Genomic DNA, 14,374 nt, shown 5'->3' on the forward strand with positions numbered 1-14,374 from the left:
GCCATGCAGAACTCTCAGCCAGGTATCACCTTTCAGTTCTGACCAACTGTGCCTACAGTCAGGGCTTGGTTAGGTCAGCACTCCCTCCGTGTCCGTTTTCCTGTCTGTATTGCCAGTAGCTTCCTAGAACCAGAAGGGGTTTCTACAGCTTAGCTGCGCCCTCACTCAGTCTGGAGGCACTTCCTAAGGCGGTGCTGAAGTAACCGACTCTCCAGTCTGCATGTTGGTCCTGGATTCAGTGCCTTGGTCATAAGAGAGGAAGAGAGCAACGGACAACAAAGTTCAGAAAGGACTCTATCATGTGATCGTCTGTCCTCTTGACTTATTCAAATTAGTTCATATCTTTCACAGACAACAATTCTTAGCAATCATAATATCCAAGTTATATATATACAACAGACCATAGTGCCTTGTGTTATTCACTCTCTCAGAAACGGGGGACACTCAACTCTCGCTGTCAAATAATGATCCTACCTGTATCTCTTTTCTTAAGACAATGATAGTTGACTGTCATGGTATGATTCATTCAGTTCAGTTCACTTCAGTCGCTCAGTCGTGTCCGACTCTTTGTGACCCCATGAATCGCAGCATGCCAGGCCTCCCTGTCCATCACCAACTCCCGGAGTTCACTCAGACTCACGTCCATCGAGTCCATGATGCCATCCAGCCATCTCATCCTCTGTCGTCCCCGTCTCCTCTTGCCCCCAATCCCTCCCAGCATCAGAGTCTTTTCCAAGGAGTCAACTCTTCGCAGGAGGTGGCCAAAGTACTGGAGATTCAGCTTTAGCATCATTCCTTCCAAAGAAATCCCAGGGCTGATCTCCTTCAGAATGGACTGGTTGGATCTCCTTGCAGTCCAAGGGACTCTCAAGAGTCTTCTCCAACACCACAGTTCAAAAGCATCAATTCTTCGGCGCTCAGCCTTCTTCACAGTCCAACTCTCACATCCATACATGACCACAGGAAAAACCATAGCCTTGACTAGACAGACCTTTGTTGGCAAAGTAATGTCTCTGCTTTTGAATATGCTATCTAGGTTGGTCATAACTTTCCTTCCAAGGAGTAAGCGTCTTTTAATTTCATGGCTGCAGTCACCATCTGCAGTGATTTTGGAGCCCAGAAAAATAAAGTCTGACACTGTTTCCACTGTTTCCCCATCTATTTCCCATGAAGTGATGGGACCGGATGCCATGATCTTCGTTTTCTGAATGTTGAGCTTTAAGCCAACTTTTTCACTCTCCTCTTTCACTTTCATCAAGAGGCTTTTGAGTTCCTCTTCACTTTCCGCCATAAGGGTGGTGTCATCTGCATATCTGAGGTTATTGATATTTCTCCCGGCAATCTGGATTCCAGCTTGTGTTTCTTCCAGTCCAGCGTTTCTCATGATGTCCTCTGCATATAAGTTAAATAAGCAGGGTGACAATATACCGCCTTGATGTACTCCTTTTCCTATTTGAAACCAGTCTGTTGTTCCATGTCCAGTTCTAACTGTTGCTTCCTGACCTGCATACACATTTCTCAAGAGGCAGATCAGGTGGTCTGGTATTCCCATCTCTTTCAGAATTTTCCACAGTTTATTGTGATTCACACAGTCAAAGGCTTGGGCATAGTCAATAAAGCAGAAATAGATGTTTTTCTGGAACTCTCTTGCTTTTTCCATGATCCAGTGGATGATGGCAATTTGATCTCTGGTTCCTCTGCCTTTTCTAAAACCAGCTTGAACATCAGGAAGTTCACGGTTCACGTATTGCTGAAGCCTGGCTTGGAGAATTTTGAGCATTTCTTTACTAGCATGTGAGAGGAGTGCAATTGTGCGGTAGTTTGAGCATTCTTTGGCATTGCCTTTCTTTGGGATTGGAATGAAAACTGACCTTTTCCAGTCCTGTGGCCACTGCTGAGTTTTCCAAATTTGCTGGCATATTGAGTGCAGCACTTTCACAGCATCATCTTTCAGGATTTGGAATAGCTCAACTGGAATTCTATCACCTCCACTAGCTTTGTTCGTAATGATTCATTAGGCTTCACAAATGTTAATAAACTCACTCCAACTAATTAAAAACCAGTGATTTTAGTTCATTTGTGACATGCCCATATCTTGGAAATAACTATTTTACTTTATTTTAAATTATGTGCAGCTGATAACCATGTTACCATACAACTGGTACAATGCAGTTTAATATTCTCATGACTATAATTTTCATAAATTTATCAACACTACCTTCTGCCATTTTCCCCCCACTTACTTGGCTTTAATTTCCAAAGTACAATGCTGCATAATAATAAAGAGAAATATACGAACTTATTTTAAAAAATAGCTTAGAATGTAAACATAATTACTACTGAATACTAAATTACAAAAATCTACTAAGAGAGGCATTTTCATGATGCTAATTCAATGATAAGGCCAATAAACTATTTTGTCCTGGGCCTATGTACCAAACAAATTTTAAATAACATCTTTAAAGCTTTAAGCCTGCTAATGAATGCAATAATCACAGCTGACAATGGAAGTATTGGTGCCTAAGACTTATTTTTAATTTGGCTATGCATATATAAAAGTGCTTAATAAATTTTACTTAGAAAAATGCTTCCATGAATGCATTTATGAGTTTTTAACTCTGACTTCATATCATTCACCATATGGAAGAAAATGCTCACACAAGTTGCCTTAATACCACAGCTCAATACCCAAATTATCTTGCAATTGTTAGTCCTTTTTTTAGTTTATTTTTTTATTTTTATGTTTTAATTGGAGTGCAGTTGATTACAATGCTGTGTTCATTTCAGGTGTACAGCCCAGTGATTCAATTATACACACATATATATTCTTTTTCAGGTTATTTTCTTGTATAGGTTATTACAAAATATTGAGTATAGTTCCTTGTGCCATACAGTAGGTCTCTGTTGGTTTTCTATTTTTTAATACAGCAGTATGTATATGTTAATCCCAACCTCCTAATTTATCCCTCCCCATCTCCACAATTATTAATCCCAATACTCCGGAAGTACCATCTTGGGATCAACTCCTTTACTCCACAGGATCTGTAACTTGTTCAGGGAATGGAGCTCCAACCAGGAGCCCCTGGGAAGCAGGGTAGGGGTCAGATGTAGGATCAGTGGTATTTCAGTGGAGACCTGTAATTAGCGCCCTTGCTCTCCTACAACTTCAAAAAGTCAAATAGTTTTCTTATTATGGAGTTGGGTTTATTTATAGGCCCGACACCATGACACTCACAAAACTAACCAAATAAAAGTTATACTTGATACCGGGAGGATAACAAGAAGTAGTTTTAAGCTGCCTGAAGGGCAAGACAAAGAATGCTGTGGGAGCTGCAGGCAGTTTCAGGGACAGAGGTAATGTTGCTATAAAGAGAAACCAACCTCTGACGTCCTGCGAGCCGGGAGTCCAGGGCTGTGATGAGAAGCCAGCTAGCACCTGAAACACACAGCTCACTCCCTGGTGACCAGAAAACCACGTTCAACCTGTGAGGATGTTCGGTGAACCCATCACCTTCTTTTTCTCCTCTTTCTTGAAGTACCACCGAGGAAAAAACACAAATCTCGAGTGCACATGTTCCGCTGTCGAGGAGGCTGGGGCCAGTCTCCTCCTGCTCCTTCCAAACATGACGCCCCCCCCAGACCCCACCACACCCCAGGGAGCACGCTCCCAAATTTTAACATCACTTTCACAGATTTTTTTAAATGAGAGTTTCTGAAGTTTAAAAACAATGTTTAGGAAGAGGTTATCATGGTGTGGTACTAAACCACACATTTGGCGGGATCCAGACATCCTAGAACCATTCTCTGTGCATGTGGAGGCTTTGTGGGTGCCACCCCAGTGAACCCAGAAACTTCAGAGGCCAGCAAGCCCGCCTTCTGGTAGGAGAAAAAAAAAAGAGAGAGACACTTGCCAGCCATGGAGGGACTGAAGCAAACCACGCTGGGGGAGATGACCCATGGGACCTGCTACCAGACAAGCTGTCAACACAGCCTCCAAGCCAAACCCCTGCATGGGACCGGGATTGGAGTTTCCCAGGCCAATCCATGTCGTTTATGATTGCTTCCAGCCTTTGTTATCACTTTGGCAGGAGTTCTGGACCTTTTACTTACTTAGTATTCACTAACTGGGCACCTGCTTGGTGCCAGGCCAAGGGAGTGGGATGGGTGAAGGCAGAGATGCCTGGAGTTTCATGTTCTAAGAGGCATGAAAGCTCAGGGTGCTAGAGGAACAGCGGGGAGGCTCCTGATCCGAGCCAGGGAAGCTGGAGTAGGGGGCAGGACAGGCTCACAGAGGCTCCAAGGGAAAGTCTGCAGGATAAAGGGGAATTGGCCAGGCGGAAGCAGTGGCAGTCTGGAAATTGCACACCATGTGTGCAAAGGCCAGGAGGGGAGGCACATGCACATTTTAGGAACCCCACAAAAACAGATTTATTAGTAGGAGTGTCTGAGAAATAACTGAAATCCTACAGAAATCTGAAAGAGGAGAGTAGGTTCTTAAAAAATCTAGGGTGTCACACAGAAGAGGAATCAGGACACAATTAGAGGTGGTGAGGTCAGCATCAGTGGAATCAGGCAGAGATGTGGACTGGAAACCCTATTTAACCACTTACCAGCTATGTGAACATAAAGAGATCACCCTGCCCCAGATTCAGATTCCTTATCTGCAGAAAGGGGGGAATTCTGTTTTCCTAGGTTGGTTTAAGCACTGAAGGTATATGGAAGCATATACCTTCTAACTGCCACTAGCAGGGCCTGATGAATGGAGCTTATTACTATGACCATCATGAGCCTGATTGTTTCAGATCCCAAAGGTTCAATCGTTAGAAGATGAAAACAAACAAAAAAAAATGGAAGAGCTTTTGAACACTCAGGGCTGCACAAATATGGCAGGGACAGCCTTGAAAGAGAGTGAGCTCCCCAGCGCTAGAGGTAATCAAGCAGAGAGGGTGGATAAGGCCCTTGGCAAGCTGCAGAGGGCAGGCCGGCACTGGAAGGGTAGGAGAGGTGAACTTCCTCCAGCTTCCAGGACCAATATTCTATGACTTCCATTTCAACAGTGCCCAAACCCAAACTAGCGCTCAAAGTAGCGCTGGTCAAAGCTGGATTTCTCATGGGAAATAATTCAAAACGGATACCTCAATCCTGGGTGGAAAAAAACTAAAATGGCCCATCAAACTATGAAACAGGACAAAATAGTATGAACAGACAAAAAGCAGTATGTAAAGCTAAAAATATAGATGATGAAATCGATCTTATACTGAGCAGTTTCTACCTAAAATTAAGCTACCCATCTCTCTTCATTCTCCCTCTGAATAGTTCCACTGGGCCCCAACGAGGCTGGAAAACAGGATGGAATAAATTTACTCTACAGGGACATGAATCAAGTTGCATAAACTTTACAAAAATACTGTGCTAATATTTGCCCTTGGGGCACAGACACGCCCTTTTGGGTGTCAGTCCATGATTTTTCTATCTTAGGCTCCAGCCCCAACCCCTTTACAGCCAGAAGCAGCAGAAGCCTTCAGAAAAGAAAACAGCTAAAGTCACTTTGAAAGGTTTGAGATGTGCTAATCGCGGCACATCCCAGCCAAGAAGCTGGAATCTCACGACTGGACCATCCCGCCAGCTCTGTTCTTGCCAAGGAGTCTGAGGCCAGCAGGAACCTGCCCAGAGAAACTCAGTCCTTGCCACCAGCAGCCTGCACCATAATTTTATCTCAAGGAAACACAGAAAAAAATACCCTCCAACTCCCCTCCCGCCACCAAAGTGTTAGTTGCTCAGTCGTGTCCGACTCTTTGTGACCCCATGGACGGTAGCCTGCCAGGCTCCTCTGTCCATGGAACTCTCCAGGCAAGAACACTGGAGTGGGTTGCCGTTTCCTTCTCCAGGGGATCTTCCCGACACAGGGATTGAACCCAGGTCTCCTGCATTGCCAGCAGATTCTTAACCAAAGCACTATCCTCTTTGTCACTTATCAGCCAAGTGACCTGGAAAGTTACTGCTTCATTTCTTTTCAGCCCGGTTTTCCAATTTCAAGCCTTCTAAGGCCCCTCTCAGCTTTAAAATCCTCTGCCTGTAAGGTTTTCATCGGAGGAGCCATCTCCGGTCATATTAGCTACAGTAACTCTGCTGGCTGCCAGCAGGTCTAGAAACCAAGATTAAAATCTAACTCCATATAGCCTATTTTGATTTTCAGGGCTTTGACTTGGTGAGATGAGGGGGCCAGAAAACTAATTAAAAGAAACCACAAAACAAACTCTTAAAAAAGAAAAAAAAAGACTTATAAAAGCATGCCAAAATGCTCATCAGAATAGTATTTAGGAATAATGAAATAAAAATAATACATCTTGTTGCTGCTGTAGCTGCATTTATGTATTTGTACTGAGACCTTCCACATGCTGGGAGCTGGGAATACAGACATGATCCATTCTTTGATTTCCAGGAGCCCTCAAGCCACTTACCAGGGACACTGCTGTCTGCCCCCCCACCCCACCCCTGGTGGCCAGGGCCAACTGGAGGTTTGAAGGAATGCACCAGACTAGAGTTCCAATCTCTGTTCTGCCACGCCCAGGCTGATGGAACCTTGGACGAATTCACTCTCAAAAGTCTGTTTCCGCATCTCTAAGTAATGCGGAGGAGCAGCGATCTCGCATCTAACCCTGTGCAGACAGTTAGCCCCAGCTACCCTGAGGACTGAGCCTTTACAGCGGCCCTCTCTGCCCCCCTCCTTCTTAGTCCCTGGGCCGTTCCCACTGCCAGGCTTCCTACCCTGAGGAGCAACCAAGGGCCCTACAGGGCTTCGAGGTTTTCCAAATATATGCACGCCCGTTCCTCCTGACTCCCCTCTATCTGATGGGGCTCAGCTCTCCACATTTTACAGACTGTAGAGGAGACACTGGGAGAACCCCGCCCAAGTCGCACTTCAGCCACCAAACGGCGTGAGGGCCCCAGCCTGGTGCAGGGCACCACATACCTCCCCACTGAGATCCCTGGCCTGTGCGCTCAGAGGAAGGTGAATTACAGGTGCTTTGCTGAAGGGAAAAGGCCCCACCTCATCACAACCGACTACAGGTACGTTCTCACCCTTTGAGATCGTCTTCATCGGCACTCCCCCAGCTCACATGTTGGTAAACTTCCTCTTAGGGAGGAAATGATCCAGAAAAACCCCTTTTCCCTCTAATTAATTCTGCAACATCAGAAACCTGAGTAATGCCTGGGTATTTATTACCATCGTCCCTCTGTTCTAAAGTGACAACAGGTGTTTCAGAAGAGTTCTTTTAAAGGGACAGTACATCCAAAGTACCCTCTGATTGCGAGGATCGTGATTTTAAAGAAGCGAAAAGTGTGGAACAGGAATCTTTCAGAATTGTGGAGATGTAGCAAGGGACTTCGCCTCACTTGTATAAAAGGCGTGGGCTGGAGCGAGTGCCCAGAACGTCTAAAGGCCCTTCCAGCTCCACAGGCAGCCACACTGAGCTAATTATTAACAGCGGGAGAGCAGGGTGGGCCACCTCATTTCCTGAGGCCAGGCCCTGGGTTTGGCCCGGGCCTCTCCTACCCCGTGACTAACAGCTCTCCTTCCAGGGAGATCCTGAGAGTGTCCGGCCAATCCCTTTCCACGGCACCTGACTCCAAGGATCTCGGAAGTGGGAAGACTCAGGCCCGGATACACTGCAGCCCCCAGGAGCCTGGGTTTCTCAGTGAACTTGAGCTCAACCAGACCCCTGCCAACTCACCTTTGGGGCACACATGCTGGCCCCAAGCCACTGGACCTCATAAGGACAGCCATTGGGTGTGGGGGGATGGGGGTGGCAGAGTGGAGCCTGAGTGTGGCAGGGGCCTGGGTCTCCAGGAGGATTCAGGACAGCCTCACAGCACCCAAACCTTGAAGTTTTTTTCATCTGGCTACTTACTGGAGGTACTTGGGCAGCACAGAACCTACCTACCTCCATGCCTGTGAAAAAAAACAAGTTGACTCTGACCACTGGAAGGAGAGTGCCACTCCAACGCACTCGTGTCAAATAATACCAACAGTGCCGTCCGTTTGGGGAGGGTTGTTTTTTTTTTAAGTTGTACTTTCACGTCTATATAACCATACAGCCCACTCTTTCCCTTCATCGCATGATGAAACGTTTGTCCAGGTATTTCACTTTACTGGCATTTTTGTTATGGTTTTATAGTATTCCACCAAGTGGAACCATAACCATGGCTAGGTGCTCAGATGACTTCTAATTAGGAAGGCTCAGACTTCCAACGGAGAAGGCACTGGCACCCCACTCCAGTACTCTTGCTTGGAAAATCCTGTGGGCGGAGGAGCCTGGTAGGCTGCAGTCCATGGGGTCGCGAAGAGTCGGAGACGACTGAGTGACTTCACTTTCACTTTTCACTTTCATGCATTGGAGAAGGAAATGGAAACCCACTCCAGTGTTCTTGCCTGGAGAATCCCAGGGACAGCGGAGCCTGGTGGGTTGCCGTCTATGGGGTCCCATAGAGTCGGACACGACTGAAGCGACTTAGCAGCAGCAGTAGCAGCAGCTGACTTCCAAGGGCTTCCCTGGTGGCTCAGACAGTAAAGAATCCACCTGAAATGTGGGAGACCTGGCTTGGATCCCTGGGTTGGGAAGATCCCCTGGAGCAGGGCATGGTAACCCACTCCAGTATTCTTGCCAGAAGAATCCCCATGGACAGAGGAGCCTGGCGGGCTACAGTGCATGGGGTAGCAAAGAGTTGGACACAACAGTGACTAAGCACAGCACAACACAGCAGACTTCCAAAGGAAACCACAGGAAACCAGGTAGGGAAGAAGGAGCAGGTTACCAAACATCAAGAATCGGGGCCCAGGTGAGCCCTGCTTCAGGGGGAAAAAAAATCCAACCACCAAAGATGCATGGCCACAAGATGACGGGAAAAGGCTAGGCCACCATCTGACCAAAAAAAAAAAAAAGAGGCAAAAAACAGATGAGCAGGTAATTAATGCTAACTGGAAGAAAACCACCAGATGTTCTGTTGTTCACCAGAATTTAAAGGGGATAGAAAGGAATTTAAAGGGGATGGAAAGGCATCTCCTGACCACCTCCCATGACCCACCAGAAAATACACCTCTCATCTCATCCAGCTCCCATATCAGACGCGGGACCCAGGTTAAAGACAGCCTGAGGTCCATGCCTGAGGTCACCTGGCACAGAGCAGAACCCAGGCCCAGTGGCTCCTGATGAAGCCACACTCCTCCCAGACATCACACCGCCTGCTCTGGTGTGTGCTTAAACAGAACATGTGCATGTCAACCATTATTAAATGCACAATTCAGAGACATTAATTACATTCACAACACTGTACAACCAACTCCACGATTTCTCTCCCAAACGTTTCCATCCCTCCAAACAGAAACTCTGTACCCATGAAGCAATAACTCCCTGCTCCTTCCCACAACCTCTGGCAACCAGCTACTTTCTATGAATTTGTGTATTCTAGATATTTCACATAAGTGGAATTATACAATATGTGTCCCTTTGTGACTGGCTTATTTCACTTAGCTAATGTGTAAAGTTCATCCATGCTGTGGCATGCATAAGAACTCCATTCCTGTTCAAGGCTGAATAATATTCCATGGTACAGAGAGACATTTTGTTTATCCATTCATTTGCTGACACTTGGCCTGGTTCCACCATGTGGCTATCATATTGTAAACAGTGCTGCAATGATATCTCTATATCAGTATCTGCTTTGGGGTGTACACCTAGGAGCGGGTCATGACTTGCTGGGTCATGCTTGGCCTTTTGAAGGGCCACTAAACTGTTTTCTACAGAGGTCGCACCATTTAACATTCCTACTGGCAATATAAGAGGGTTCCAATTTCTTCACATCCTTACCAGTACTTTTGATAACAGCCATCCTAGTAGATGTCAAGTGATATTTCACCGTGGTTTTAATTTACATTTCCCTAATGACTAATGATGGTAAGCATCTTTTCATTGTGCTATTTGCAGATCTTCAGAGAAATGTCTGTTCGAGTCCTCTGCCTATTTTTAAATTGGGTTATCTTAATTTGGATTAGTTATAGGAGTTCTTCATATATTCTTACATTAAACCTTTATCAGATATGATTTGCAAATATTTTCTCCCATTCTGCAGGCTTTTTCACTTTTTTGATTATGTCTTTTAGGCACCAAAGTAATTTCAATGAAGTTCAATTTACTTTTCTTCTGTTGCTTGTGTTTTTGGTGTCGTATCCAAGTTTAACTCCAAGGTCATGAAGATTTATCCCTGTTTTTCCCTAAGAGTTCCAAGTCTTTAGCTCTTATATTTAGGGCATTAATCCATTTTGAGTCAATTTTCGCATGAGGTGAGAGGCACTCCAGTACTCTTGCCTGGAAAATCCCATGGACAGAGGAGCCTGTTGGGCTGCAGTCCATGTGGTCACGAAGAGTTGGACATGACTGAGCAATTTCACTTTCACTTTTCACTTTCATGCACTGGAGAAGGAAATGGCAACCCATTCCAGTGTTCTTGCCTGGAGAATCCCAGGGATGGGGGAGCCTGGCAGGCTGCCGTCTATGGGGTAGTACAGTCGGATACGACTGAAGCGACTTAGCAGCAGCAGCAGGAGGCAGCCTGGTCTTTCTAACCAGGATCCTTCCCTACCACAATCCTCTGGCAGAAGACTACTACCCTAGACTGAAAACTTAATGAAGGCAGGGTCTTTTAAAAACCATGCTCCAGGGCCTGGTACCCAGCAGGTGCTCAAGAATTAACTGTAGGATAAATGGACAGTTGAGTGGATAAACCATGGGGAGGGGGTGGTGTGTGTCCCCTATGCCCCACCTGCTTCTCATCACTACTGTCAGACACCCACAGCTGGCTGAAAGCCTCTGGTCTGTAACAAAGTAACCTGATAGGCTAACCATATTAAGAACTAAATATGTATCAACTGCACTTTATACACTCCTATTACTTCAACTGGCTTCCTAGGTGCTCAGTGGTAAAGAATCCGCCTGCAATGCAAAAGATGCAGGTTTGATCCTTGGGTCAGGAAGATCCCCTGGAGAAGGAAATGGCAACCCACTCCATTATTCTTGCCTAGAGAATCCCATGGACAGAGAAGCCTGCCAGGCTGCAGTCCATGGGGTCGCTGAAGAGTCGGACAGTACTTAGCAACTAAACAACAACAATATTAGCTCAACCAAAACAATCCAAGATCTAACCAGCACATTTAACTAAGGACAGGGCAGAGGGTCCCAGCCTTGGAAAGCTCAATATGTCCTTAACAGTCTCCTAGCTCAAGTCCTTCATTGCACAGAGGAGGAAATCAAAGGGCCAATGGAGCCAGTGACTTCCCAAAGTCTGGGCTTTCACTCCCAGGGCTTCCCCACCAAACACAGGCCTGAGCAATCACCCGCTAGAGAACACGGCAAGGCAGCGGGTTAGCCTCCACTGCTTCCAGTGGTGGGAGTGGCCCTCTGACTCCAGAACCAGCCAGTGGAAGAGTGAACTCTGGGTCCTGGGCCACATTCTGCTGCACTGGGGCGGGTGGGGGGAGCCCTCCCTGTCCACGTCCTCCGCTCCCTCCTCCAGCCGCACTGCCCCCTCCCCTGTACCCCAATGTTCCGAGCTTGTTCCCACCGCAGGTGTTTGCAGTTGCTGTTCCGCCTGCTGGGAACTCTTCTCCCTCCAACATCCTCCACCTGGCTCCATCCCTCACTCGAAGTGTCTGATCCGTGAGGCCTTCCCAATCTCCCTTCTTCCTTGCTCACCCCGAGACATGTTAAATGCGTTCACAGCTTGCTTCCTCCCAATACCCACATCCATGCCTCCCACTAGAATGGGAGTTCCTTAAAGGCAGGGGCTTTACTGTTACCGGCTGTGCCCTTAGCACCTGGAGCCATTCCTAGCAAGCCTGAGGTGCCCTGTAAATGCACCTGCAGATGACACGGACAAAAAGGCAACATGGGGAGCATGACACTCCCCATCACACACACCCGGAGCTACTTCCGGGTCCTGAGTGCTACGGTGGGGAAGGCGGGCGGCTCCAGACTCACAGGCGGGCACTGCCTGGACCCTGCGGCCAGAGGCCCTCGGGCCGTGCCGGGCTCCTGGGCCTGTGATGGCACAGGCAGAGAGGGGACACCATGTACCATCCAACTTCCCACCTGCCCCAGCCAAGCCCAGGACGCCAGCAGCGGCTGCTGTGCTCACCTGGCCACAGAGAATGGAGTCTCTTCCCAAAGGTGCTTAACAAATGCTTGTGAAACACACACACACACACGTGAATGGCTAATGTGCACACGGCTGACACTGCACTCCTAGCAGGTCCGCGTCAGCACGCCTAACAGCACATCATTCCAACAACGCTGAGAGGTGCTTTGACCCGGTCGGTCCGTTTCTAGGACCCTACCGTCAGGATATATTGAGACATGGAAGTTTTATTTGCAAAGATCTTCCTCGCAGAGACATAACATTGAAAATGACAAAAAAAACCCCGATTTCCAAGCTCAGAGGGCCTGTTAAGTAAATCAAAACAGCCACGGGATGTCCATGAAGACTTACTTCATAATGACATGGAAAAAATTATAAGTTAAAAACAAAAAGCTGGTTTTAAAACTGTACCTACAGCGTGAGCACAACTGTACCAGTCATTGTATAAAGTATACAGGAACTCACAGGACGTGAAAATGGTTAACTGGTCCATTCTTTCAACCTTTCTGTATTGCCTAAGTTTTCTATGAGTAATAATGAGTTCAAAAATTAAATTGATAGCACTTAAAACGCTATTGAGCTGACTCACTGGAAAAGACCCTGATGCTGGGAAAGATTGAAGGCAAGAGGAGAAGGGGACGACAGAGGATGAGATGGTTGGATGGCATCACCGACTCGATAGACATGGGTTTGGGTGAACTCCGGGAGTTGGTGATGGACAGGGAGGCCTGGTGTGCTGCGGTTCATGGGGTTGCAAAGAGTGGACGCGACTGAGCGACTGAACTGAAATGAACTTAAAACGCTATCACCTGAGGCCTCATGTAACTGCTTAAACCTCCACCCCATGACACTCGGCCGCCTCCTCGCCCCTTTCTACCGTCACCTGACCCTGCTTCTCCCTGGTGCTCCCGCCGGCCCCCAGCCCCTGGCACTGGGAGCCCTCCCCAGCCCACCACAGCTCTGACCCTGCTTCACCCCCTCCTCTCCTCCCCCAGCCCCCGGGCCCAGGTCGGAGCCTGACTCAGCCTCCCAGCTGCGTGACTGTGGGCGAGTTGCTGAACCTCCGTGAGACTCCAATTCGTCCGCAGGAAAATGAGGTGAACCCCAACTCACAGGGCTTCTGAGGTTCAGGCATTAGACACCCCCCCAATCTCAGGGGGCCCTTTCTTCCCTGGCTAGAGGTTCAACACGCTAACTGCACTGTGCCTCTAGCCCCTACTGCGGGACAGATCCCCACCTCCCGGCTTCACTCAGCCTTGAGAAGCACTGCTTACGGCACACCGGTGGCTGGAGAGACATTTCTCAATTCTTGATCTGCAGAAATCTTGCCCTCCCCTGCAGGAAGCAGAAAAGCAGGTCCGCTTCTGGGATCCCAGACCAAACAGCTGTTTCTTGGCTGAAATTCCCATCCTCACCGTTGAAGCCTCCAGCGCTCCAGAAAACTCAAGAGCCCAATTCTCACAGCTGATGCCCAAACCCACGCCCCCGGCGCTCATCCTTCCCGTGTCCCTGTCTTAGCTGCTAAAGCGGTCCCCGCATTTTCAGTTGAGGTCCTGCCGGCTCCTGATGCCACGTTCTCCCACCTTCTCCCTGACACCAACGCTTGATCTCCCGGGCCCCTCGCACAGGGGCTTGGTTCTCCGGTTCTTTGGGTCATAGGGCTTTGTTCCTCCTGCGTGAACACTCTGCGCTCGGCTGCTGATGACCTCGCAGGCGTTTAATGAGGCCCGCCTGCAGCCTGGCTCCACGGCAGGTGCCGGGGCTGAGACGAGTAAGAGGCTGTCTCGGGGAACTGAGAGGCTAATCAGAGAGATGCATGAATAATCCAATAATCTCCTTCCAGGGTGGGAAGTACGTCTGTGAAGACAGCCGTGAACCACTGGCTGCGGGGGTGGGGAGAGGGGGAGCCTTGTCCAGGGCATGACCACAGCTCAGCTTGGGACCAAAGCAAACAGCTTTTAGGGGGATTCTCATGGCAAAACTAGACCTTGAAGGATGGAGTATCAAATAGCACAATCAAGTCACCCAACACTTCCCTCAAAGTCAGCAGGGACCCCTGCTGCCTGTTGTCCATCACTCAAAAGCTGATTCCCATCTCGCCCTCCAGACCCCAGACACCTGGGTGCACCTGCTCCACGAGGCTGGGTAGAAAGCCACACAGCTGTTCTTGTTCAGCATCTTC

General features: G+C 48.0%; 1 protein-coding gene across 26 annotated transcripts in view; it reads right to left on the bottom strand.

Annotated features, from left to right (window-relative positions):
- PTPN3 (protein tyrosine phosphatase non-receptor type 3) overlaps positions 1–14,374 on the bottom strand; it is a 121,046-nt gene that overhangs the window by 92,503 nt on the left and 14,169 nt on the right. For 2 of the 26 annotated variants that reach the window (XM_055579255.1, XM_055579254.1), the window contains exon 1: positions 13,776–13,972. The exons of 11 other annotated variants lie outside the window; for them this stretch is intronic. Coding sequence is in view for 6 of the 15 variants with exons in the window: in XM_055579257.1 (XP_055435232.1) it covers positions 13,467–13,688 (222 nt within the window). In the remaining 9 variants the exon portion in view is untranslated. 13 more of the 26 variants (XM_055579276.1, XM_055579260.1, XM_055579257.1 and 10 more) reach the window with 13 other exon arrangements.

Source organism: Bubalus kerabau, chromosome 4 (assembly GCF_029407905.1).
Source record: "Bubalus kerabau isolate K-KA32 ecotype Philippines breed swamp buffalo chromosome 4, PCC_UOA_SB_1v2, whole genome shotgun sequence".
In the NCBI taxonomy this organism is placed as follows: domain Eukaryota; kingdom Metazoa; phylum Chordata; class Mammalia; order Artiodactyla; family Bovidae; genus Bubalus; species Bubalus kerabau.